The 27,741-nt window shown below is 43.8% G+C and overlaps 2 protein-coding genes across 2 annotated transcripts in view; both read left to right on the top strand.

Annotated features, from left to right (window-relative positions):
- Positions 1-2,363: 2,363 nt before the first annotated feature.
- The window catches only part of ZNF629 (zinc finger protein 629), a 44,169-nt gene continuing 18,791 nt past the window's right edge, over positions 2,364-27,741 (top strand). The window contains exons 1-6 of the mRNA XM_067469601.1: positions 2,364-2,586; positions 10,102-11,361; positions 12,691-12,817; positions 15,108-15,221; positions 17,269-18,820; positions 20,927-20,975. Of these exons, the coding sequence (XP_067325702.1) occupies positions 10,225-11,361; positions 12,691-12,817; positions 15,108-15,221; positions 17,269-18,820; positions 20,927-20,975 (2,979 nt within the window). The 5' untranslated portion in view covers positions 2,364-2,586; positions 10,102-10,224. The remainder of the gene's footprint in view (positions 2,587-10,101; positions 11,362-12,690; positions 12,818-15,107; positions 15,222-17,268; positions 18,821-20,926; positions 20,976-27,741) is intronic.
- Positions 20,743-26,697, top strand: LOC132777729 (E3 ubiquitin-protein ligase TRIM69-like). The gene is made up of 6 exons (XM_060780152.2): positions 20,743-21,639; positions 22,024-22,119; positions 23,094-23,327; positions 23,787-23,809; positions 23,919-24,043; positions 25,861-26,697. The coding sequence occupies exons 1-6, from the start codon at positions 21,286-21,288 to the stop codon at positions 26,409-26,411; spliced, it is 1,383 nt and encodes a 460-aa protein (XP_060636135.2). The 5' UTR covers positions 20,743-21,285; the 3' UTR covers positions 26,412-26,697.

Here is a 27,741-nt window from a genome sequence, read left to right as displayed (position 1 = left end):
GCCATCCAGTCCAACCCCCTGCCAAGAAGAAGGAACATTGCATTCAAAGCACTCATGACAGATTGCCATCCAGCCTCTGTTTAAGAGCTTCCAAAGAAGAAGCCTCCATTGCACCACCTTGCTCAACCATACAGTGACTCATAGAATCATAGAATCAAAGAGTTGGAAGAGACCTCATGGGCCATCCAGTCCAACCCCCTACCAAGAAGCAGGAATATTGCATTCAAATCACCCCTGACAGATGGCCATCCAGCCTCTGTTTAAAAGCTTCCAAAGAAGGAGCCTCCACCACACTCCGAGGCAGAGATTTCCACTGCTGAACGGCTCTCACAGTCAGGAAGTTCTTCCTCATGTTCAGATGGAATCTCCTCTCTTGTAGTTTGAAGCCATTGTTCCGCGTCCTAGTCTCCAGGGAAGCAGAAAACAAGCTTGCTCCCTCCTCCCTGTGGCTTCTTCTCACATATTTATACATGGCTATCATATCTCCTCTCAGCCTTCTCTTCTTCAGGCTAAACATGCCCAGCTCCTTAAGCTGCTCCTCATAGGGCTTGTTCTCCAGACCCTTGATCATTTTAGTCGCCCTCCTCTGGACACATTCCAGCTTGTCAATATCTCTCTTCAACTGTGGTGCCCAGAATTGGACACAATATTCCAGATGTGGTCTAACCAGAGCAGAATAGAGGGGTAGCATGACTTCCCTAGATCTAGACACTATGCTCCTATTAATGCAGGCCAAAATCCCATTGGCTTTTTTTGCCGCCACATCACATTGTTGGCTCATGTTTAACTTGTTGTCCACGAGGACTCCAAGATCAGGTTACAGATTGGCACGATTCAGTACCATGCATTCATAAAAATGCGATGAAAAACATGGCCACATAGCCCAAAAAGCTCTCAGCAACCCAGTGATTCCGGTCACGAAAGCCTTCGATTCCACTACTAATCTTTGCAGACCCAGTCGGGTGTAATAAGTCTGGCTGCAACCTTAGGGGTTGTTTCAATGCAAGGAAATATTGTGGCAAATCTATCAGACTGTCTTGCGCACATAAAGGTGCACCAAACAAGCAAGGATGCCTTTGGGGAGGTTGGTACAGGGTTAGTCAAAATGCATAGGCCAATAAGCCATTCAATTGAATGGCAGATTGGCCTATGCTTTTTGACTAACCCTGTATTTTGCTTGGGTTTGAAGGGGGAAGAGATCTGATCAAACCCTCCCTACACAGAGAAGCCATTGAAATCCAAAAGCATGTGGACAATTTCAATGGAAAGGAAGAAACCATGAAAATGAACAAAATCTGGCTAGTAGGGCTGGGTAACCAGGGAAAAAATTGTTTCTAATCTCGATTCGTTTCCAGGGGGCACTAGCGTTTCCAAATTCTAAATACTTCCGAAATTTTGAGATTTCAAAATTTCGTTATTTACGAAATTTCGTTAATTTTGAATCGATTCGTTAATGGCGGACGCGATTGCGCAATATGCAAAAAAACCCTCCAAATGGGACAGGGGGGACTTCTGAAGCTTCCCTCTCCCTCTGTTGTTGACTGTTGGTGTGATAATTTATTTTTTATCATTGATAAAACAAACAACAACTATAAAACTTGCACCAGACATGCGAAAATAATTACGAAATAATTCGAAATAATAACGAAACAATAACGAAATAAATTGAAAAAATTGTTTCGAATCTAATTTACTCCTCACACTATTCCTGCATGGCTCAATATCGGATCGTAAGCTAATTTAAATACGAATTAATAACGAATTACGAAATTAACGAACGAAACCGCCCAGCCCTACTGGCTAGCAGTAGTAAAAAAAATAATCTAAAATTATAAGAGTAAATACCATGAAAATGAACAAAATCTGGCTACCAGTAGTAAAAAAAAAAAAAACTCTAAAATTATAACAATATATAAAGAACAACATTCAACACAGGGGAACTTCAGACAAGAAACAATCAGGGACAGCTAGCACCTCCCAACAAAGGATTCCCCCAGGCAAGGCCATTAAATGAAGCTGCAAGGCCATTAAAGGCTAATCAAGGTGGCCAATTGAAACATGCACACCTAGCTCCAACAGACAAGAGTTCTTTCTCCCACCCTGGACATTATTCCACAGATATATAAACCCCATTTTCCTAGTTTCCAACAGACCTCACAACTTCTGAGGATGCCTGCCTTAGATGCAGGCGAAACGTCAGGAGAGAGTGCTTCTAGAACATGGCAATACAGCCTGAAAAACCTACAACAACCCAAACATTCCTTGTTGCAAACCAGGCCGGGCAAGGAAGAGTTAAGGTCTCGGCTTGGCCAACTCCTCCTCCTCCTCCCCCTCTTTCCCATGTGCAAAAAGAGAAGAAGAGCAAGGCGGAAGAGGAGGGCGAAGGGAGGCGAGGAGTAGCCAGGGCTCTGCGCTCATTTCCTGAGGGTGGGTGTGCGTGTTCCTGTGCTTGGAGAGGGGGGTTTGACCCCATTCTCCATTCCCTGGAGCCGAGTGTGGAAGGGGAGGGAGAGGAACGGGGGGGCAGAGCCGGGGAAAGCGATTGAGGCTTCCACCCAGCAAGCTCCCTAGCTCTTTCCATCCAAGGTGAGTCGTGCAGAGAGTGGGTTTGGTGTAATGGGAAGGCGCCTCGAGCAGGAGCACAGGGAAGAGTGTGTATGTACGAGAGAATTGGGGCAGAGGAGAGGGGTGGACTCCCCCAGCAACTGGGAAGAGGCCCGGGCTTCATTAGGCGGTTGGGGAGACTTGGCTTGATGATGCGTTTGGTTGGAGAGACTTGGTTTCATTATGCATTTAGTTGGAGAGACTCGTCCTGATGCACTTGGCTAGAGAGACTTGGAATCATTATCCATTTGGTTGGAGAGGCTCACCTTCATTATACACTTAGTTGGAGAGACTTGGCTTCTTTATGCCTTTGGTTGGAGATATTCATCTTTATGATACACTTGGTTGGAGAGACTTGGCTTCATTATTCACTTGGTTGGAGAGACTTGGTTTCATTATGCATTTGGTTGGAGAAGCTCATCTTCTTGATGCACTTGGTGGGAGAGACTTGGCTTCATGATGCACTTGGTTGTTGAGGCTCATCTTCGTGATGCGCTTGGTGGGAGAGACTTGGCTTCATGATGCGCTTGGTTGGAGAGACTTGGCTTCATTATTCACTTGGTTGGAGAGACTTGGTTTCATTATGCATTTGGTTGGAGAAGCTCATCTTCTTGATGCACTTGGTGGGAGAGACTTGGCTTCATGATGCACTTGGTTGTTGAGGCTCATCTTCGTGATGCGCTTGGTTGGAGAGGCTCATCTTCATGATGCGCTTGGTTGGAGAGACTTGGCTTTATGATGTGTTTGGTTGGAGAGACTCGCCTGGTTGGAGAGACTCATGATGCGTTTGGATGGATAGGCTTCATGATGCATTTGGTTGGAGAGACTCACTTGGTTGGAGAGATGGCTTCATGGTGCATTTGATTGGAGAGGTTCACCTTCATGATGCACTTGGTTGGAGAGACTTGGTTTCATTATGCCTTTGGTTGGAGAGACTTTCTTCATGATGCGTTTGGTTAGAGAGACTCACTTGGTTGGAGAGACTTGGCTTTATGGTGCATTTGGTTGGAGTGGTTCACCTTCATGATGCACTTGGTTGGAGAGACTTTGTTTCATTATGCCTTTGGTTGGAGACTTGGCTTCATTATGCCTTTGGTTGGAGAGACTTGGCTTCATTATGCCTGTGGTTGGAGAGATTCATCTTCATGATGCACTTGGTTAGAGAGACTTGGCATCATTATCCATTGGGTTGGAGAGGCTCACCTTCATTATGCACTTTGTTGGAGAGACTTGGTTTCATTATGCATTTGGTTGGAGAGGCTCATCTTCGAGATGCACCTGGTTGGAGAGACTTGGCTTCATTATATCTTTGGTTGGAGAGGCTTGTCTACATTATGCACTTGGTTGGAGAGACTTGGCTTCATTATCCATTTGGTTGGAGAGGCTCACCTTCATTATGCACTTGGTTGGAGAGACTTTGCTTCACTGCGCATTTGGAATCCTAGAGTTAGAAAGAGACCCCAAAAGCCAGCCATTCCAACCACTTGACATGAAGGAAAATTACAGCAAAGCATGTAAATTACAGCCAACCACTTGACATGAAGGAAAATTACAGCAAAGCATTTGCAACAGATGGGCATGCTTAAAAACCTCCAGAGAAGGAAGCACTCCACCACACTCAGGCAACATTTTCTACTTGGAGAGGCTTGGCTTCATTATGCACTTAGAATCCTAGAGTTGGAAAGAGACCCCCAGGAACATACAAAAGATAGCTATCCATTCTCTGCTTCTTTTTTTCCCTCCACACTTCCAAACAACATATTCTACCAGATTGGGGAGATCTGGTTTCATTACCCAGGCCTCCTTTGGCAGAGACCTCCTGGGTTGGGGTCTCCTCCTCCCTGCTGTTTTTTATTTATCCTTCCAGCAGCTTCCTATCCTCCCAGCCTTGGGGGGAGAGGAGGTGCCCTGGCATGCCATTCCCCCACAGCCCTGCCCCCTTGCCTGCCGGCCTTCTTTCCAAAGCTGGGGAAGGCGGAGGAATGCAAGCACCTTATCTCCTCTTCCCAGCCTTTGGCTTGGACCTCCCTTCTTTACAGTTGCCAAGACTTTAAGCTTAAGTCCTGCCATGCCTCTATGCTGTATACAAGGCATGGGCAAACTTGGTGTTTTGAACTTCAGCTCCCACCATTCCTAAGAGCCTCAGGCCCTTTCCTTATCCCCCACCCGACATCCCCGTTGCTTCGGCACTTTAAGAGGGTTTCGCAAGACCAGTTGCTCTTGTTGCAACAGTGTAGTAATGGTTCTTGTGGGTTTTTTCGGGCTATAGGGCCATGTTCTAGAGGCATTTCTCCTGACGTTTCGCCTGCATCTATGGCAGGCATCCTCAGAGGTAGTGAGATCTGTTGGAATTAGGACAATGGGTTTATATATCTGTGGAATGGCTGGGGTGGGGCAAAGAGCTCTTCTCTGCTGGAGCTAGGTGTGAATGTTTCAACTGACCACCTTCATTAGCATTTGAAGGCCTGGCTGAGCCTGGGAAAATCTTATGTTGAGAGGTGTTAAGATGTGCCTGGTTGTTTCCTCTCTGCTGTTTTGCTGTTGTAATTTTAGAGTTTTTTAATACTGGTAGCCAGATTTTGTTCATTTTCATGGTCTCTTCCTTTCTGTTGAAATTGTCCACATGCTTGTGGATTTCAATGGCTTCTCTGTGTAGTCTGACATGGTGGTTGTTGGTGTGGTCCAGCACTTCTGTGTTCTCAAATAATATGCTGTGTCCAGGTTGGCTCATCAGGTGCTCTGCTATGGCTGATTTCTCTGGTTGGAGTAGTTTGCAGTGCCTTTCATGTTCCTTGATGCGTGTCTAGGCGCTGCGTTTGGTGGTCCCTATGTAGACTTGTCCACAGCTGCATGGTACACGGTAGACTTAAGAGGGTTTCGCAAGACCAGTTGCTCTCGTTGCAACAGTGAAGTAATGGTGAGCCTGTGGACCAGAGGTTGGGAACCTCTACTTTAAGGTATTCTTCAGATCACCATAAGTCAGAGTCATTTTGACTGCAGTTCCAAACAACAATCCACTCTATTTTTCACTCTGGCAAGCCTAGTGGATAAACCTAGGCTGTCTTCCCCTCCCTGGAAGCTCGGAGTCCTATTGTTGGCATTCTTCCTTCCTTCCTCCCTCCCCTCCCCTTCTAATTCCAGGCATACTTGCCTCCCTTCAGTCCCCCATACAGGGGGAGGAGGGAAACTCCAGGTCAGTACTATTTCATTGATTTACTGATTAGAACATGGAGCTCTGCCTCTATATCCCAAGATCTCAAGGCAATGCGCACCACAGTCAGTTTATTTAAAACATTTATATCCCGTCCTTCTCAACCCCCGAAGGGGACTCAGGGCAGCTTACAATTGGCAATCATTAGATGCCGACAAAGAACAATTACAGCACAGCAATTGACATAAACAGGTCAACAACAGAAAAAAATACATTAAGATATATTAAAAATACATTAAAAATAATGGCTCTTAAAATACTAACACCACCAAGTGAGTCTGTAAATTAATTAATTAATTAACTTTATTTCTATACCGCTTTTCTCAGCCCTCGGGCGACTCAAAGCGGTGAACAACATCAATACAAAACATCACAAAACAAGTATAGGGTAATTAAAAACAATTATAACATAACTCATTAACATCAGTATAACAGTCATTAGCGCCTCAACAGTAAAATCAGAATCCAGTCTCGTCATCCATTATTCCGTATTTCTATGTTCAATTACACTGTTTAATCAAATGCTTGTTCGAACAGCTAGGTCTTCACTTTCTTCCGAAACGCCAGCAGGGAGGGGGCCGATCTGATATCTGCAGGCAGGGCCTTCCACAGCCGAAGGGCCACCACTGAGAAGGCCCTGTCTCTCGTCCCCGCCAAGTGCATTATATGCTAATAATATAATAATCATAGTCCAGAGTTCCCGCCCAAGGTCTCTTCATTGACAATTCTCACGAATCATTACAGTTGTTGCTCAGCCAGCTGCCCGAATGCTTGGTCCCAAGGTCAAGACTTGAGGTTTTTTTCCTGAAGGAGAGGAGAGATGGAGTCTCCTTGATTTTACTGGGGAGTTCATTCCACAGACGGGTGGCCACTGCCGAGAAGGCCCTGTCTCTCATCTCCGTCAGTCATGATTGCGAGGGTGGCGGGATCGAGAGCAGGGCCTCCCCGGACAATCGTAAACTCAGAGGTGGGTCATAGAGGGAGATACGTTCGGACAAGTAAACTGGGCCGGAACCATTAAGTTTAGACCAACTTAAAAACAAGAATGATGTTAAAAAGTTTTTAAAAGTTAACATTTTTAGCTCCTGGTAACCATTTAACCCTGCAGTCACTTGGACGCTCATTGAAAGCCATTTAAAATATGAACAGTAACATGCATTTACTTACTTACTTAGGCAATTCCTTGTAGCCCAAGGATGATGGTCCTCCGAGGATGTAGTGTTTTGGCGGTGGGTCCATAGGTGGCTCAATTGAATAAAATCAGTAAGATTTATTCAATTTAGAACTTTACCACCAGCACCTTGAATTCAGATTGGAAGCACCTGAATGCAACTTCTTCAAAAGCTGGGGTTCCGTTGTTTCTGGATAGCGCTTCAATCACCAGTGTATTTTCTATATTTTGCGCTAGTGTACTGTCCCGTAGTTGATGGTGGTTGGTGTCATGTCTAGCAGTTAGTGATGGGTAAAACAGGATGATTAGCAGGGTGGTGATGCTGCAAAAGGAATGGAAGGTGTTAATCAAGACCCAGGTTCGCAGCTTGGGAGTGATCCTGGACTCATCGCTGAGGCTGGAACCCCAGGTCTCGACGGTGGCCAGGGGAGCTTTTGCACAGTTAAAGCTTGTGCGCCAGCTGCGCCCGTACCTTGGGAAGTCTGATCTGGCCATGATGGTCCACACTCTGGTTACATCCCGAATAGACTACTGCAACACACTACGTAGGGTTGCTTTTGAAGACTGTTCGGAAACTTCAACTAGTCCAACAGGCGGCAGCCAGATTGCTCACTGGAGCACCATACAGGGATCACACCACCCTTTTGCTATATCAACTCCACTGGCTGCCTTGTATCTTGAATTTTGAAGAACCTTGAACCCTGGTGAGAATCCTGTTACTGCTGCATCTTGTGTGGAACCTTGATGTCCCTTGAATCCCTGGACTGACTCTTGACTATGTATTTTGGATCACCCTTGAAGACTTGATCTTTGGAAGGAGGACTTTGCTTTGGTTTTTTGAACCTTGGACATTAATTGTTGACACCCAGACCGTAAACTTGACTATGTGTACTCTTTCTCCTGAACCAGTGTTTGTAGTACACTCCTTGTTATAAGTCTTTGATTTGTATATGTGGCTTCGTGTTACCTTTATGTTTTGAACTTGGACCTTGTAAATAGCCAAATGAGTAGGAGCTGTTTTAAGTAAAATAGTTTTTGGAGATAAGCTGTGTGTTTTTGGTTCACCTCTGCCTGCATACCGGCAGAACTCTGGATCCTGACAGCTAACTGTGCAATCGTCTTCAAAGGCAGTCCCACAAAGAGTGCAGTAGTCCAAATAGGAAGTCACTATTGCATAGTTGACTGTGGGTCTGCTATCCCTGAGCTTTCTTTTTTCCTCCTCCCTTCTAACCCATGGCATGATGATGGGTGAGCATGTTGGAAATAGCAACCTTCTACATGCCTCCAGTACTAGTTATTTGTTGTGTATATAATTGAGATTGTTTACTATATCGTATGAATATATTGGTATGCAGTTTCCCCGTAACTCTATGTTGTTTGAAGTTGTGGGAGGGGATACAGATCATGTGACCCAGATCTGAGAATGTTCGGAGTGAGACTCCATTTTAGAATGCATTTCAATCAGAAGTCAGTTAGGTCAGTTGATGTCTGTTGGAGTATGAGTCTGTTTACATCAGAAGCAATACAGTTATAGTTTAGCTCAGAAGCACTGATGTATGACGCTAGTTGAGTATAGTTAGTTGCTGCAGTGAGTAGTCAGTTTATATTAAGTCAATGTTCAGTAATGTATTATAGACTGAAGAGAGTGTTAGTTAACATGAAACCAATAGGCAATATGTTTTATGGGAGAGTAGATGTTATTTTTGGGCAACTGAAATAACACCTTTGAATATCTGCTATATATTTTATGCGTTGGCATATCTTTGTTCCTAACAGTTCAAAGAGAAAACCAGGGATATCAGTCTAACAGCCGAGCAAGCTGAATTGCCTTGCATGAATACTAGTACATATTTACCACTAAGGAGAAGATTGACTCAAGTGGATTTTAACTCTTCTTAGGAAGGTTGATGTCAGTTAGAGTATGAGTCTGTTTGCATCAGAAGCAGTAAGGTTGATGTATGAAGCCTTTCCAAAATGTTACGGCTTCTAACAAGATCATACTTTCCAAAAAGTTATGATTATTCCAGGTAGTGTGAATGCCAATTAATCTCCCAAAGGGACATGTTTCCAAAAGGCTTTGGAGATTTTTGGTTTTCCAAAAGAGCATGATTCCTGCCATGTTTATTCATCATTCATTGCCTACATTTGCTTGAATTAAGTATGCACATGGCATTGAATTGTAGGTGTTGTTATGCTTTAACCATGCTGGTCTTTGCTTGCATTTAGAGGGCTGCTGGATACTCCCCTTTTTTTGAATCCATGCCTGTTAGATTTATGGTTGCAGCTGCAAAAGGGAGTTGATTGGTGATTGGCTCCAAGGTCGAACAACTCCAAGAATCTCGTGATGCCATTTTTCTCCCCTTTGCCATTCTGAGAAGGACAACAGGAAAAAATGGGACCTTTAGATTTGTAGTGTGTGGGAGTGAAACCAGGGTGGGAGGGAAGTGACCCAGACACAAAATGGCCTAATCCTGCTATAGAAACAGTTTTGGATTCTCTTGAGAGTTTTCATGTCACTTAGAATCATAGAGTTGGAAGAGACCTCGTGGACCATCCAGTCCAAACTCCTCCAAGAAGCAGGGAAATCACATTCAAAGCACCCCTGACAGATGGCCATCCAACCACTGTTTAAAAGCCCCCAAAGAAGGAGCCCCCATCACACTCCGGGGCAGAGAGTTCCACTGCTGAACAGCTCTCACAGTCAGGAAGAGTTCTTCCTAATGTTCAGATGGAATCTCCTTTCTTGTAGTTTGAAGCCATTGTTCCACGTCCTAGTAGTCTCCAGGGAAGCAGAAAACAAGCTTGCTCCCTCCTCTATGACTATCTCTCACATATTTATGCATGGCTATCATATCGCCTCTCAGCCTTCTCTTCTTCAAGCTAAACATGCCCAGCTCTTTAAGCTGCTCCTCATAGGGCTTGTTCTTCAGACCCTTGATCATTTTAGTCACCCTCTTCTGTGCACATTCCAGCTTGTCAACATTTCCCTTTAATTGTGGTGCCCAAAATTGAACACAATATTCCAGGTGTGGTCTAACCAAGGCAGAATAGAGAGGTTTATACACATAGGTGTTTTGTTTTTGACTGAATGGCCTTCCTTTTTTCTCTTGTTCAGCTACCTGGTTCCAAAGGAGACACTGCACTGAGCACCGAATAACAGGAGACGATTGTCCATACATTTAGGCTCTAGACATCAACATCAATCAGTCTGCCTCCTGTCATAGAAGTAGACTCCAAAATGGCTGCCGAGCCAGGTGGGCCACTCACTTGGGTTCTCACGTTCCCTCCGCCAGTGGAACCTGGTGCCCAGTTGAGTGTGGGAATGGAGGAGAGTTCACCTCCTGTCAGTGGTGTTAAGGAAATCTTAAAGCGCTCAAGATCTCGGAAAGACCGGAAGGGCCTCAGTGAAACCGGCCTGGCACCCCAGTGTTGGGAGGTTCGCCAACAAATGCTCCTGCCCACTCCAGAGAATGAGGAGACTGACAATAAAAAATCTGGAGCGATCCTGGAAGATGATATTGAGACTTGTGTGGTCTCTTTTGAAGATGCCTCTGAGCCCAAAGAAGAAAGGGGGACTAAAACAGAAGTGATTGTTGGGCCCAATTGTGTAATTACTATTGAAGAAGAAGAGGTTGGTCTTGGAGATCGGGATTCTCGAAAACCTGACGATGTCTCAGAAGATGACATTGAGGCCTATGTGACACGTCCTAAAGAAGTCAGTGGCACCAAGAAAAAGGAAATACAACCTATGGTCATAGATGGAGGTAACATTGAGGACTTTGTGGAGTCCCTGGAGGACATGGGCCTCCCCAGAATAGACAAGGCCACTCAGACTCATATTATGGAGGAGGCCATCTCTAAGGTCTATGAGGCTTCCATCCAGAAAACAACTCACTCAAAAGAAGAGCTGAAAGGACTTGAGAAGAATAACCAGACTGGTGTGTCTTCTCCAGAAAAGTCAACGAACTCTAAAGAAGAAACCCTTCCTAAGAAAGAGATGCAAGGGTTTTGTAAGTATCTGGAAGCTGGAGACAAAGGAGGAGATGAGAAAACTGAGCCGGCCATCTTTGAAGAAGGTGGAATTGTCATGGAGACGGCACGCCAGGGCTTCCGGTGGTTTCGCTACCAAGAAGCTGAGGGTCCGAGAAACACTTATGAGCAATTGCGGGCGCTTTGCCACCTTTGGCTGAAGCCAGAGAGACGTACCAAGGAACAGATTTTGGAACTGCTGGTTCTGGAGCAATTTTTGGCCATTTTGCCTCAAGAGATACAGACCTGGGTCTGGCAGCAGCATCCGGGGACTTGTGCTCAAGCCGTTGACCTAGTGGAAAACTTCATGACGGGGCTTTCTCTGCTTAAGAGACATGGAGAAATGGTAAGACACTCCAAGCCTAGCCACAAAGCTGGTTTTGAGGTCGTGGCGTGGGATACCAGGGTTTCAGAGGTTTTGAGGTTAAGCAGACATGCCATATATACTAGAGTATTAGCCAAGTTTTTCAGCCTTTTATTAAGCCTGAAAAAGCCCCCCTTGGCTTATACTTGAGTTGAAGTTATTTATTATTTTACTCTGTTATTATTATTTTTATTACATTTATTATTTTACTCTATTAATATTACTATTATTATTATTACATTTACATTATTTTGCTCTATTACATTTATTCTTTCACTCTATTGTTATTACATTTATTGTTTTACTCTAATATTATTATATTTACTCCATTATTATTATTACATTTATTATTTTACTGTAATCATTACTATTACATTTACATTATTTTACTCCATTATTATTTTATTACTTTTATTATTTTACTCTATTATTATTACATTTACTAGCCGTCCCCTGCCACGTGTTGCTGTGGCCCACATGGGGGTTCTGTGTGGGAGGTTTGGCCCAATTCTATCGTTGGTGGGGTTCAGAATGCTCTGTGATTGTAGGTGAACTATAAATCACAGCAACTCCAACTCCCAAATGTCAAGATTCTATGTTCCCCAAATTCCACCAGTGTCCACATTTGGGCATATTGAGTCTTCGTGTAGAGTTTGGTCCAGATCCATCATTGTTTGAGTCCACAGTGCTCTCTGGATGTAGTGAACTACAACTCCAAAACCAAAGGACACTGCCCACCAAACCCTTCCAGTATTTTCTGTTGCTCATGGGGGTTCTGTGTGGGAAATCTGGCTCAATTCTATCGTTGGTGGGGTTCAGAATGCTCTTTGATTGTAGGTGAACTATAAATCCCAGCAACTACAACTCCCAAATGACAAAATCAATTTTTTTGAGTGAAGGACATACATTGGGTTGTTAGGTGTCTTGTGTCCAAATTTGGTGTCAATTTGTCCAGTGGTTTTTGAGTTCTGTTAATCCCACATACGAACATTACATTTTTATTTAAATAGATTGTTTTACTCTATTATTACATTTCCATTACTGTTATTAGCTTTCCATTACTTTACTCTATTATTATTTTTATTACATGTATTATTTTACTTACAAGAATACTTAAGCACATTTACATTAACGAAGGTTAGAATAATGGTTTAATCAGAGTTGGACATTCTGAAAGGAGTATTACTTGTTCCTGGACTTTAATGAAGGATTGGGTGTGCATTAATGTCTTCATTCATCTAGGGATGATCCTGTGTTCCCAAAGAAGCACCACATTGGTTATATGTCTTTTTCAAACTTGCATTGTACCAGGCACTGGTGACTTTTGAAGAGGTGGCTGTGTCTTTCTCTGAGGAAGAGTGGAGACTCCTCAGCAAAGCCCAGAGGAAGACCTACCAGGAGGTCATGCTTGAGAATTACGAGAATGTCAAGTCACTGGGTGAGAATTTATTTATTTATTTATTTGGGGTTCTTGTACCCCGCCCTTCTCACCCCGAAGGGGACCCAGGGCGGCTTACAGCTGCAAGGCGCACTTAGACGCCTGCTACACAAACAATCATCACAAAAAATATAACAGTACAAATTCCCACAATTCAACATTATCCAATAAAATCAGTAAAATGATAAAATCAGTAAAAACAATACAAACCTGGATCTTCCTCCTACCCATCAGTGTGCAATTAACTCAAAGATCTGTTTTGGTTCCATTTCGACAATCCTGCCGATCTTACACATCTGGTTGTCTTATTTGGTTGTCATTGTCTAATTGCCTGGTTGCCCAAAGGCCTGGTTCCACAGCCATGTCTTCACCCTCCTCCTGAAGGAGAGGAGGGTTGGTGCTGTTCTGATTTCCCCCGGGAGTGAATTCCACAGGTGGGGGGCCACCACTGAGAAGGCTCTGCTTCTCGTCCCCACCAGCCTCACTTGTGAGAGTGGTGGGGTCGAGAGCAGGGCCTCCCCAGATGATCTCAAACTCCGAGGTGGGACGTAGAGGGAGATACGTTCGGACAGATACACTGGACCAGAACCGTATAGGGTTTTGTAGGTTAAGACCAGCACCTTGAATTGTGCTCGGAATTGGACCGGCAGCCAGTGGAGCTGGCACAACAGGGGGGTGGTATGCTCCCTGTATGTCGCTTGGAACTTTCCCTAAATGGCTTGGAACTTTCCCTAAATGGCTTGGAACTTTCCCTAAAGACTTCGTTGGGGTTCTCCTTGAAGACTGGCTAGTGATTTTACATTTGCAGATAGTTAGTTTATGTCTCCACACAAGGCTTGGATCTTTTGGGGTAAACCTAATGCTAAAAGGCTAAGCTGGTTGACCCGCATCTAGGGCTTTCCAGAGTTTAGAGAACTTATTTTTTTACTTTCAAATACCAGTGATCCAGTATGTTGTAGTAGTTTGAGCATTGGACTAGAATGCTGGAAAACGAGGGTTCAATTATACGCTTGGTCTTATGTGATCAATTAGTCATGGAGGCCATGAAGGTTTCATTCAGAAGGAAAGCAGAATAGTAAAGATAAAGTTTTCCCCTTGATATTAAGTCTAGTCGTATCTGACACTGAGGGGTGGTGCCCATCTCCATTTCTATGTCAAAGAGCCGGCGTTGTCCGTAGACACCTCCTAGGTCATGTGGCCGGCATGACTGCATGGAGCGCCGTTACTTTCCCACCAGAGCTGTACCTATTGATTTATTTATTTATTGATTTATTTATTTACAGCTTTTATATTCCGCCCTTCTCACCCCGCAGGGGACTCAGGGTGGATTACAATGTACACATATATGGCAAACATTCAATGCCAATTTTTGACATACAAACATATACAGACATACGCAGAGGCTATTTAACTTTTTTTCTGGCTGCCAGGGGAGCTGTCACTTTCATCGTCCATCTGCAACACTGATGAAGTACTTCCGCATTCCCCGCATGCTTTTGCTGGAGTGCTTTGCTGGAGTCTTTTTTATGGCCTCATAAATTAGTTAATTTAGCCTCCCCACACTTTAAGGTGGTACCTAATTTTCCTACTTGACAAATGCAACTCTCTTTCGGGTCGCAAAGGTTGACAACAGGCTACACAATTGGTTGGAACCCCACTCCAACCCGGGCTGGCTTCGAACTCATGACCTTTTGGTCAGAGTGATCTTAATGCAGCTGACACTCAGCCAGCTGCGCCACAATCCAGCCAGCTGCGCCACAAATGTGATCTACTCACATTTGCATGTTTTTGAACTGCTAGGTTGGTAGAAGCTGGAGCTAACAGTGGGAGCTCACCCCATTCCCCAGATTTGAATTGCCGGCCTTTTGGTCAGCAAGTTCAGCAGCTCAGCGGTTCAACCCACTGCACTACCAGGGGCTCCATAAAGTATATATGAAACATAAATGAAGTTAATGTTTAGCCTCAAATCCCATCTCCAAGGTATCATGTTATATACAATTTTTCAGATAATAGGCATTCCAAACTCCCAAATCTTTCTGGCCCTAAGTGTGTCGGATGAGGGATCTTCAACCTATACACAAATAGAAAGTGTTTTTTTTTTCAACACTTTGGAGTGTTCTACAATTATATTTCAAAGTTTTGCAGTGATCATAATTTAATTTATTTTGGGCTATATTTAATTCTGATGGTTGAAAACTTGGGCAAAGAACAGATACTTCTCCCTTTGTTTTCTTGATGTCTATGTCCTTCTGTTACATGTTCTTTACTTGTTTCTCCCCTTTACGGCCAGGTTTTCCAGTTCTCAAGCCAGACCTGATTGTCAAAATGGAGAGCGGCAGGAACCAGGACCTGTATTTACGAGATCCTAAGAATCTTCCAGAAAGGCCACCCCTGGGAGTCGTAGGTGAGGAAAAAGTTGTCCTGTGATCTCATTGGTTTTCCTTTGGTACTGAGACATTGCGGATGATATAAGTGCCCTCCAAGGAACAGTCATCAACCACAAACATATCATTTTTTCTACAGCAGATACGTAATATTCAATACAATCTGCCATATATATTATTTTGCATCTACTGTTACTTTCACACTTATACCTTTTTCTGTTCCTCACCAGCTTTCTCCCCTTGAGCCACTTCTTTTATATAGTATCTGTCCAAACTTTCAATTCTTCTTGTGGAGATAACTTTCTGATTTTGTTTTGAATCCTCTTTTAATAAATTTTCTCCATACATCATCAAAATCACTTTGTTCCCAAATCCCTCTTTTAACTATTAATTTGCATGACAGCTTATTATTGCCAATTTCCATACTTCCTTAAATCACTCCTCTATTTGTATATTTATTTCCCTTTTCCAATTCCTTGCTGTAAGCAGTCTTGCTAATCTATATAAATAAAAATATAATGTTCAACAAAAGATTGCTCCAGGCACTGCCAGGCAATCAAATGCTAATCAAGGTGGTCAGTTGAAACATTCACACCTAGCTCCAGCAGACAAGAGTCCTTTGTCTCACCCTGGTCATTCCACAGATATATAAACCCCTTTTCCTAGTTCCAACAGACCTCACTACCTCTGAGGATGCTTGCCATAGATGCAGGCGAAACGTCAGGAGAGAATGCCTCTAGAATATGGCCATATAGCCCGAAAAAACCTACAACAACCCAGTGATTCCGGCCATGAAAGCCTTCAACAATACAATGTAATGTTCATTTGAGGGATTAACATAACTTAAAAACCACTGGACAAATTGACACCAAATTTGGGCACAATACACCTATCAGGCCAACGAGTGACCATCACTCATAAAATACCGAAAAACACAGCGGAAGAAACTTAAAACCCCCAAAAAATAAATTATTACATTACAACACAAGCGCAAAACCACATATATACACATATACACAAATATATATACACACACAAAACACGTATAAACAAACGGGGCCACAGCAAGGTGTGGCAAGAGACTGCTACTTGTTAATAAATTTAATATTGCATCTTTTTCTTCTTTTTCAGCTGTTTATTATTATTAAATGTTTATTATTATATAATGTTATTATATTATATTAAAGCTATACTAGGGCTACGTTCTGTTTTGATGTTCTTTATATGAACTTGGCCTTTAAGCAATTAGTTCTGCCTTGACTATATCAGTGTGGGCATCTCAATCTCTGTGACTGGAAAGCCACTGGAAGACTGAGTCCCAAGGTCTGTGTAGTAAAGAAGCCAACAGGGCAGTGACATGCACAAGATTCAGGAGATTCCACCTGAACATTAGGAAGAATTGTTGTTCCAGTGTGCCTTCTCAGAATAAGGAAATACTCTCAGCAATAGGTCCTCTAAATGCACTTTATCATTGATTTAGGATTGTTTGCTCGCCCCATCTCTTGCCAAAAATTCTGTCCCAGTACTTTACCTTGTTCACGCCCAGCATTAATTTTTAATTATCACATTTGGCCCAGCCATAGGTTTTTAAATGCTTGTTGTTACTGTTAATGTTTATTGTTTATTTTTTGTTTATGAGATATATTTTGATTGTTTTGTATTGATGTTTTGTTATTGCTTTTATTATTGTTGTTCTGTGGGCTCCGCCTCATGTAAGCTGCACCGAGTCCCTTGGGGAGATGGTAGTGGGGTATAAATAAATAAATAAATAAATAATAATAATAATTATTATTAAGAACTTCCTGACTGTGAGAGCTGTTCAGCAGTGGAACTCTCTGCCCTGGAGTGTGGTAGAGGCTCCTCCTTTGGAGGCTTTTAAACAGAAGCTGGATGGCCATCTGTTGGTGGTGCTTTGAATGTGATTTTCCTGCTTCTTGGCCAGGGTTTGGCCTGGATGGTCCATGAGGTCTCTTCCAACTCTATGATTCTATGTACAGAATACCAAGTCACTTCCCACTGGAGCACAACATTCACCCCATAATCTTCCCACCTTTCTTTCTCTCCCAGGAGATGCTGTGCTCTCGAGTGAGTCCAAATGTGAGGAGGTGGCAACCTGGAAGGAAGAGAAAACTACTGATAGGATGGCCTCTATGCTGGGACCCCCAAGCCCCCTCAAAGGCTGGGAGGCCACAGTCCAAAGTAGCCCTCCCAGCAAGCAAGAGAACCAAACCCGCTGGCTGCGGACGGGGCCACGCTTTGCCTGCCCTGACTGTGACAAGACCTTCCCTTGGCAGTCGGCCTTGACTCGGCACCAGCTCTCGCACTCTGGGGAGAAACCTTACTGCTGCCCAGATTGCCCCAAGAGCTTTGATCGGCACTCCACTATGGTCCGGCATCAGCAAGTCCATACCGGGGAGCTCTGCCGCAAGTGCAAGGAATGTGGAAAGATATTCTCCGACCGCTACAAACTGGCCCGTCACCAGAAGATCCACTCTAAGAAGCAGCCTTACCGCTGCGAGATTTGTGGCCGCGGCTTCAGCCTCAGCTCCAGCCTGCAGCAGCACCGGAGGGTGCATACGGGCGCGCGGCCCCATGAGTGCCCCGAGTGCGGACGCTTCTTCAGTCGCCGCTCCAACCTCAACCAGCACCTCCGGGTTCACCAGCATCAAAAAGAGAAAAGGCAGGACACAGGGCTCTATTCTGGTGACTCTGAGTTTGGACCAGGCTCTGACCTAGGTGAAGAAGAGTGGGAATACGAGTGGATTGCAGACACCCAGGATGGGGAGCAGGTGGCCGAGTTCCCTGTGGAAAGCGGCAGAGAACAGGTGGGTGGGCTTCCTCTGGAAAACAGAAAGCCAATTTCAGAGCCCCGTGCCGGGAATCTGGAAGATGAGGAGATCCTGGAGCTCTGCGTCGGGGATTATGAGCGCAGGTGGACTAAGGAAATCGGTGAGCAGGGTGATATCATGGCACTCCATGTTGGGAACCATGAACACCAAGACAATATGGATCTCAGTGCTGGGAACCCTGAGAATGAAGAGATACTGGAGTTCCATGTTGGGCATGGTGATGAGCAAGGCTGGAATGAGGAGTTGGATGTTAAGGATGATAACTGCTTATTGGTTAGTGGCACAAGACTGCTCCACTCCGACAGTCAGGAGAGTTGCCCCAGTCCAAGTCCCTCATCTGATCAAATGCTTATTCCAGGAACGGAGATCCCACAGAGCTCTGATTGCAGACGAACATTTACCCGCATCTCCAGCCTCAACCAAAACCAAGTAGTCCTTGCAACTGAGCGCCGCTATGCATGCCAGGAGTGCTGCTGCTCTTTCACCCAGCCAAGTTTGCTCTTCCAGCACCAGCTCACCCACACCCGTGGACAGCTCCACCCGTGCCCTGACTGCCCCCAGAGTTTCAGCCAACGCTCCGAATTACTGCGCCATCAGCGCATCCACACAAGGGAGCGGTCCTTCCAATGCGTTGACTGTGGGAAAAGCTTCAGGGACAGTTCAGTTCTCCTCCGACACCAGCGTATGTACCATGATCCCCAGTCTTCGGCGTGTGTGCCTGTGCCGGAACAGAGCTCTCTTTCCTCCACCGATCCTGTGTTGCTCATCTTGTGAATATTACGTTCGGCAAGAATTCGGTTCAAAAGTTACCTGCTGGGAACACTGAGTGGAATACTTGATGTGGAGTAACCACATTACTATATGCTGGTTTAATAGTTCATTTTCACTGGGATGGTTTCTTATTATTGCTGTTTTGGAATAGTTTGGAGTTATTCTGAGAAGGGACCAAAGTTATGTTGGAAAAAATGGTGGGGGTTCATATCAGGGGGAGGAAAGGTAGCCAAGCTGGAAATCCGAAAAGCTTCCCGACTGGCTAGCATCTGCAGTGTTACTGTTATCTAGGCTGAAAGGTTGTTAGTGCTGCTTTTGTGTTACCCAACCTGGGTGTTATCTACTGTGAATCCTCCCTTCCCCACTTCCGTTGAGTGAGGGAGATGGCAGTGCCCTTGGAAATAAGGGCAAATCAAGAAAGTGTGTTGCCGGAAGCAGAGCAGCCAATGGCACAATTTAGTAAAGTGACTGTGGTATAAGCCAGAACCATCTTATTGTAAACACCTCTCCATTTGTCAGGAAAATACTTTCCCCGCTCTGGCTAATGATAGCTTGGGAGATTACTTAGGAGATTCAGTCTCATGAGAGAAATGAGATGGTGGTTGTGGGTTGGTTATACATAAGGGGAAATAAAATCTATTTTTTGTTGTTTCCATGGCTTTCTTGGTAAAATCAGTCAAGTTAATTTTGCTCTTCATTTATATATTGATGACATTTATATCCCTCCTTTCTCACCCTGAAGGGCACTCAGAGTGGCTTACAAGTTACATGTACATACAATATATTATAGTATTAACATAGCACAATATTAGTATTATATCTTACTATATTGTACTACACCACTATACTGCCATGTTATTAGTAATATTATATGTAATATATATAATTATTATAGTGAATTATTAACTTTTCAAAATGAGGCTGCAAGACTTTTATCAATTGGCAAAGAATTGAAAACATTCTCATTGGTGTTTAAATGTCAATCTTTTCATTGGTCTAAACTGGCTAATACAAATTTCATTGGCTCTCGCTGACTTTGACAGGCATGAAGGCACACGTGGGACCTTAACATGGAACAACTAGAGTGTATTCTCTGGCCATGAACACTCAGTTGGAAAGTACCTAGAGGTTGAAACTTCATCCAGCAGGGAAATTAGGGGAAATGTTAGGGAGTACTTACTTACACAATCCCTCGTGGTCCGAGTAGGATTGTCTTCCAAGATCAGTGTACTGGCGGTGGGTCCATAGATGACTGTGGAGCCCTATTCATGATCTGCATGTTCTGCAGTGAGGGCATCGGTTTCCAGGTGGAAGGCAGTCCCGGTCGGGGTTGGCTTAACACGTCTTCCTCTTGGCACGTTTTTTTCACCTTCCTTTTGTGCCTCTTCAAATTCTACAGCACTGCTGGTCACAGCTGACCTCCATCTGGAGTGCTCAAGGGCCAGGGCTTCTCAGTTCTCAGTATCTATGCCAGAGTCTTCAAGGTTGGCTTTGAGCCCATCTTTAAATCTCTTTTCTTGTCCTCCAATATTCCGTTATCCGTTCTTGAGTTGGGAGTAGAGCAACTGCTTTGGGAGACGGTGGTCGGGCATCCGGACAATGTGGCTGGTCCAGCGGAGTTGATGGTGGAGGACTTGGCATCTCTTTCTCTAGACATCAGCATTTTTGCAAACAAAGGCCCTTTGCAAAAGCAGGCACATATGACAGTAAATCAGGGCATATGGGAAAATTCCCTTAATAATAATAATAATAATAATAATAATAATAATAATAATAATAAAAACTTTATACCCCGCTACCATCTCCCCAAGGGACTTGGTGGGGCTTACATGAGGCCGAGCCCACAATACATCAATAATAAAAGCAATAACAAACAAGCAATACAAAATAGTTAAAATAAATCTCAAACAAAAAACAAGCAATAAATATTGATAGTAGGACAACAAACGTTAAAAACCTATGGCTGGGCCAAATGTAGTAATTAAAATTTTAAAAATAATGCTGGGCATGAAAAGGTAAGATATAACTGGGATAGAGTTTTCAGAGAGGGATAGGGGCGTGCAGGCAATCCTAAAACTATGTCTCCCTCAATGTTGCTCTTAAAGGTACAGGAGTGGAGCCAGGAAAAAGAACAAGCCTGAAACTCTTGCTAAGGTAAAGGCAGTATGTGCATAAGGGGTGGTTGGCTGGAATTGTGTTCCGACTTCCCCACCCCTGGTGAGTGATAAATCCCAGATCAATTGGATACCTGGAGCAAAGTCCAGCTCCGTAATTTGGTTAAAGTCAGATAACGCCTGGGTCAAGAGCAATGAAACAGCAAAGCTTGTTTCTGACAACTGGGTTTTTCTGATTCTGGCTTGGGAGCAGGTAAAGGAAAGGGAAAGAGATTGAACTGCTGACATTGAACTGAGTTTTTCATAAGTGGGAAGAGCCACAATTCTCTCAGATCTTAGAGCAAGCCCATATGGCTTCAGGTACACCGTTTGAAGATCTGGTTCCAGATTTCTCCTGCCCTATTTGCCTGCAATGGTTCTTGGAACCAGTTGCCCTCCCTTGTGGGCACCTCTACTGCCAGGCCTGCATTGAGACTGCTTGGGGAGCCCGTAGCAGCAAACACGTCTGTCCACAATGTCGGGAGGAGTTTCCGGAGAAGAGGTACACCCCTTGCAAGCTCTTGGAGACCTTGATCCACCGAATCAGGGGAATGAATCCCAAGGAGACCGAGGAGGGGCGTCGCAGCAGTGCTAATGGCAGGGAATGTGCACTGGAGCAGGATCATGCAAGGCTTCCTGTCCACGAAGCAACAGAGTGGTGTAAGGTGAGACTGGGTCCAAACAAAAAAGAGAGGGAGGGGTGGAAAACTTAATTGCCATGGCTCAATGGTATGGAATCCTGGGATTTATAGTTTAGTGAGGCACCAATACTCACAGAAAAGACTAAAGACATCGAAAGGCATCCTCAAACTGCAGCTGTTCAGGCACCCAACTTGCAGAATTGCAGATGATTGAACAAGCTGGCTAGGGATTCTGGAAGTTGGAGGGCCACAATCTGAGGGTTCCTGTATGAAAAACTATTAAGTGCTTAGCATTGAGCCATGGCAGCCAAGGTGATACCAAACTGCATCTTCTCTACAGTGCAGATGTAACCACCAGAGCCATGGTTGCCTTGAACTATTGTAATTTCCACTTGCATTTCTGAACAGGGGGAGCTGAGTTTGGCAGTTTCTCAGATGGAATCTAACTTGGCCAAACTTCTTGTGCTTAAGAGAGAGGAAGAAGAAAAGCTCCAGAACCACCAGGTAAAAGAAAAGAATGATTCTGAAAAACCGAGAACTGGTATCTGATTTCTTAGGTTACAGAGGAGGGAAAAGCTTAAAGCAATACACCCTGCTTTATCCATGGATTCAACACCTATGCTTTCACATAATAATAAACTTTATTTATACCCTGCCACCATCTCCCCAATGCGGACTCGGGGCGGCTCAGAAATGCATTACAACGAAATAAAACCAAAAACACAAAATAAACATCACAATAAAATAAATAAAACATAAGGATACAATAAAATAATGCAAAATATAGTAATAGATAAATCACAATCACAGTGAGCGGGCCACATGTACAAGGTAAAATGATAAAAACTCAGGATGAGATAGAAATGAAACGCAAATAATTGTCAAGGAGAAATTCATTGGAAAACGGAGTAATGGAGTAATGGAAACGGACCTTCAAATAGGCAGGGGGAATTGTCTGAGACTCTCAGAATCTTCCAATGGCATCTTAAGGAATGCTTCAGGCCCAAGTACATTGTAATCAAAACATAGGGTTTGCTATTACCCATGGTTTTAGGTATCCATAGGGGGAATGTATCCTCGGAGGATATGGGGGTTGTAAAGGTAAAGGTAAAGGTTTCCCCTGATATTAAGTCTAGTCATGTCCAACTCTGGGGGGTGGTGCTCATCTCCATTTCTATGCTGATGAGCTGGCATTGTCCATAGACATCTCCTAGGTCATGCGGCCAGCATGACTGCATGGAGCACTGCTACCTTCCAGCAGAAGCGGTACCTATTGATCTACTCACACTTGCATGTTTTCAAACTGTTAAGTTGGCAGAAGCAGGGCCTAAGAGCGGGAGCTCATCCTGCTCCCTGGATTAAAACCACTAACATTTCAGTCAGCAAGTTCAGCAGCTCAGCGGTTTAACCTGCTGCACCACCAGGAGGCTAATACAATGGAAGTTGTACTGTACTGTAAATACACTTCTGTTTTCCAGGCAGTTATGCTAAGCTTGGATGACCACATCACCACTGAATTCAGGCAGCTCCACCACTTCCTCAATGCCCAAGAGAAAGTGTGCAAGTCAAGGTTGGCAGAGGAAGGAGGCGCCCTGCTCCAAGAGACAAAGGAGAGGCTGAGGCTGCTGAGGGAGGCTTGCCGCGGTTGTCAGGAGCTGCTGTTGGAAGCCCAGGATCATCTGGAACTACAAGACTCTTCTGGTTTCCTAACAGTAAGAGGAAAACTTGAAAGCCAGCATGATGTAGTTCTTTCTCCCACCCTGGACATTATTCCACAGATATATAAACCTCACTTGCCTAGTTTCCAACAGACCTCACCACCTCTGAGGCTGCCTGTCATAGATGTGGGTGAAACATCAGGAGAGAATGCTTTTAGAAAATGGCCATACAGCCCGGGAACTTCACAACCCAGTGATTTTGGCCATGAAAACCTTTGACAATGTATTAATTACTATTAGTCTAAATGGGGAGAATGTGTATTAACGTGCTGTGATATGGCAGCACTTTGGTCCATGGCTGAATGAGAAAGGACTTGCGTAGAGGACATATGTTATACCATTCAATATATAAGGGATGACAAGCAGGACTTTTTGGAGTTAAATAATATTTAATAGAATCCCAAATATCCTGTCAGTTAATTTTGTTTCTCCTTTATTTCCTTCTCTTAATAGGGCATACACTCCCTCCTAAACAGGTGAGTGTAATGGGGGAAAAAGCTATTTTTCTTCTTAAAATTAACAAACACTTGTATTTATATGTATTAACACGTATTTCTGGATGTCTGTGGTTATCTTTTGGCTAAGGGCGAAGCAGCAGCAAACCACTCCAGCTTTTCCTGTTGTGCCACCAGTATTACAGGTCCCTGGACGATTCAAAGGACCTTTGCAATATGCTGCCTGGAAGGAAATGAAATCTGCTCTCAACATAGGTAAGATAATCGTCTGGGAGAACCACTAAGGGATCCTCTTACTTCTTCTGAATGCCACATGTGTAAAATAAAGAACTACACCAATTTCTTCTGTTGCCTTTGGAATATGCATAAAGGATACCAACTGGTTGATTTCAACTGCAAAGCATCTAGCACCTTTTGGCTATGGGGATTAAAGAAATTTGGCTGATGTTTGGTTGTGTTAAATTCCATCTGAGAAACAGTTGGGATTTGTTGTTGTTCATTTGTTCAGTCGTTTCCGACTCTTCATGACTTCATGGACCAGTCCACGCCAGAGCTCCCTGTCGGTCATCACCAACCCCAGCTCCTTCAAGGTCCAGCTAGTCACTTCAAGGATCCCATCCATCCATTTTGCCCTTGGTTGGCCCCTCTTCCTTTTTCCTTCCATTTTCCCCAGCATCATTGTCTTCTCTAAGCTTTCCTTTCTTCTCATGATGTGCTCAAGTACTTCATCTTGGCCTCCACTATTCTTCCCTCCAATGAGCAGTCAGGCTTTATTTCTTGAAGTTGGGATATAGGTGTCAGAAATATTAAAAATTAACTAGGTATTTTTAATTACAAAAATGTGAGTTAAGAGTCAGTGGGCCAAAGCTAGTGTTGTCCTGAGAGTGAAAATGCCTCAGTCTGAGAGAAGTTTCTCTGTGTGTGAGATCGCCTCAGTGGGATAATAGGCTTCATTGTAAGGTAAATCTCTGTGTGAGAGAATCCTCATGAGAATGCTCCAGTGTGAAGGCTGAACTTTTTTTGTGTTATGGAAATCTTGTTCTTGTAAATAGTACAAACATATTATTTTGCTTTAAAGAAAAACCTCCTATGGAAGATATAACATTGGTCTGTGTTTTTCTTCTTGTTATCACTTTGGACAACTGGTGCTGGGTCACACTGCTGCTGATAAATTACTCTGCTGTGCATTTAGGAGGAGGGTCTTTTGTTAATAATTATTTATTATTATTTATTATTATTTAAAAGTTTTCTGTACCGATCTTCTCACCTACAAGAGGGACTCAGATCCGGTTCACAACATGTGTTCATATACAAAAATACAAACCACACAATGCATCATCATTACACAATTAAAAACATATTACAATACAACATCGTCATCATCACACTTATATAGCCACGTCGTCAAAGCATTCCTGGTCATAATTCACAGTTATTCATTCTCCTTCCATGTGGACCAAAGTTGACTCAGTTATCAAAGGCCGCATTCCATAGCCAAGTCTTTGTTAGCTTCCTGAACGTCAGGAGGGAGGGAGCAGTTCTAATCTCCTGTGGGAGGGAGTTCCAGAGCCGGGGAGCCACCATCGAGAAGGCCCTGTCTCTCGTCCCCACCAACCGCGATTGTGACAGTGGTGGGATCGAGAGCAGCCCCCCCCCCCCGGAAGATCTTAAAGACCTTGATGGTTCTTAGGGGAGAATCTGTTCGGACAGGTAAACAGGGCCAGAGTCGTTTAGGGCTTTGTAGGTCAAAACCAGCACTTTGAATTGTGCTCGGAAGCTAATCGGCAGCCAGTGGAGCTGGTGTAACAGAGGGGTTGTATGCTTCCTGTACCCAGCACCCGTTAAAAATCTGGCTGCCGAGCGTTGGACTAGCTGCAGCTTCCAGGCAGTCTTCAGAGGCAGCCCCACGTAGAGAGCGTTGCAGTAATCTAAACAGGATGTAACCAAAGTGTGGACCACCGTGGCCAAGTCAGACTTCCCAAGGTACTCACCCAAAAATAGGCTCAGTAAGAGACTTACAATGTATTGTCTTGATTTACAGAACAATTATTTTCTCTTTCTTCATACTGCAGATTTCCCCCTGATAACCCTGGATCCTGAAACAGCTCATCCTTGTCTGCTCCTTTCGGAGGACTGCACTTCTGTCCGGGACGGCCACATACGCCGGGATGTCCCTGACACTCCTATGCGGTTCAACTACTGTGTAGCGGTCTTGGGTTGCAGAGGTTTCTGCTCTGGAAAACACTACTGGGAGGTGGAAGTTGGCAACAAGCCCTCTTGGACATTAGGCCTGGTTAGCATCTCCATCAACCGCAAGGGGAAAATCGCTGCCTCCCCCAGCAATGGATTCTGGGTAATTCGGTTTAGGAATGGGGTGGAATTAATGGCAAAGGACACTCCACCTCAAAGGCTCTGCCTCAGCTCCTTTCCCAAAAGAGTTGGTGTTTATCTGGACTATGTCGGTGGGCTGGTGTCCTTCTATGATGCCTCCACCATGGGCCATCTCTATTCCTTTGTCACCTCAAGATTTGCCGGGAGGCTGTTCCCCTATTTTTGCCCTGGGCTGTACAATTCAGGGGAGAATGCGTCCCCCTTAAAAATATGCCACCCTTCCCTTTTGTAAAGGAGAATATTCCTTAATTCTCCTGTTTTGATCTGATTTTACATTGGGAACCTTCTTCCTTCTAGTAAAATCCCCTGGCAAACAATGAACATCCCTTTCTTCTAAATGTTCTCAGATTGTTCACTTGATTTGATTTTTTCAAAAGTTGATTCCCAGTTTTGTAAGTTGCTCACTCATTCCTGGAAATGGCTCCTAGCTTGGAGAATCTACAGGTGAATGGAAATATCATTAAATTGTGTGATTATCTTAAAATTATTTCTTGGTGCAATAATTGTTGTTGTTGTTGTTGTTGTTATTGTTATTCATACCCTGCTTTATCTCTCCTGAAGGAGGCTCAAAGCAGTTTAACATAAAAGCATTAGCATACAATTTAAAATACACAAATATGCAAACATTTAAACAGGATTTAAATATAAACAGTACTCAAAATTCAGTTAAAATCCATTAAAACAAATTCAAAGTTAAAACTACACACACTACTACTACTAACATCTGGCTCCCTACATACTGAGATGTAAATAATTGTAAATCTAAAGGAAAACCAAGCAACCTACTACGACTAAAAAAATACTCTGCTCCCACAAGCCATATGACAATAAAGCCCGAATGGAAGCAATTAAAGAAAGTTTACCACAGGAGGAAAAGCCTGAACAGCATTGCAAATGCCTATGCTGTCAGAAACCAACACATCTGGAGGGAACTAGTTTGGGAAGACTATCAGCATGTCGGCCGGGCACAGCAAGTTAACCGCCAGCTGCAGTAAATCTTGCCAACTGAAAGGTTGACAGTTCAAAGCCCGGGTCAGGGTGAGCTCCTGGCATTTAGCCCAGTTTCTACCTAACAGGCAGTTTCGAAAACAGCAATGTGAGTAGATAAGTAGGTACTGCTTAAGTGGGGAGGTATTTAAGGCACCCATAATGACGGTGATTCCATTAAGGAGGATGTTTATGAATAAAGCTCTTTTTCCTCTTCATATTTGCATTTTAATTCTTCTATCATTTTATATTTTGTTTTATTATGTTATTGTCACTATTTTTTGCATTACTATGTTATTGTTAAGCATTTTACTTGATGTTATTGTCTGTTTTGTATTATTTTATTTTGCCTTATTGTAATTACTTGGGCTTAGCCTAATGTTAGCCGCCCCGAGTCCCTTTGGGGAGATGGTGGCGGGGTATAAATAAAGTTATTATTATTATTTGAAAGATAACAAGATGAGTCCACAGCAAACACTCTGCTAGTTGTTGTATTGGATCACACGTCGGATACTTCCCAAGTGTCTAGGACTGTATGATGTATTGGCGAATAATGTGTGCAGATCCCAGTAAAG

This window comes from Anolis sagrei, chromosome 6, assembly GCF_037176765.1.
Source record: "Anolis sagrei isolate rAnoSag1 chromosome 6, rAnoSag1.mat, whole genome shotgun sequence".
Classification (NCBI taxonomy): domain Eukaryota; kingdom Metazoa; phylum Chordata; class Lepidosauria; order Squamata; family Dactyloidae; genus Anolis; species Anolis sagrei.
The sequence above is the reverse complement of the archived record's forward strand: the minus strand, read 5'-3'. Positions and strand labels throughout refer to the sequence as shown.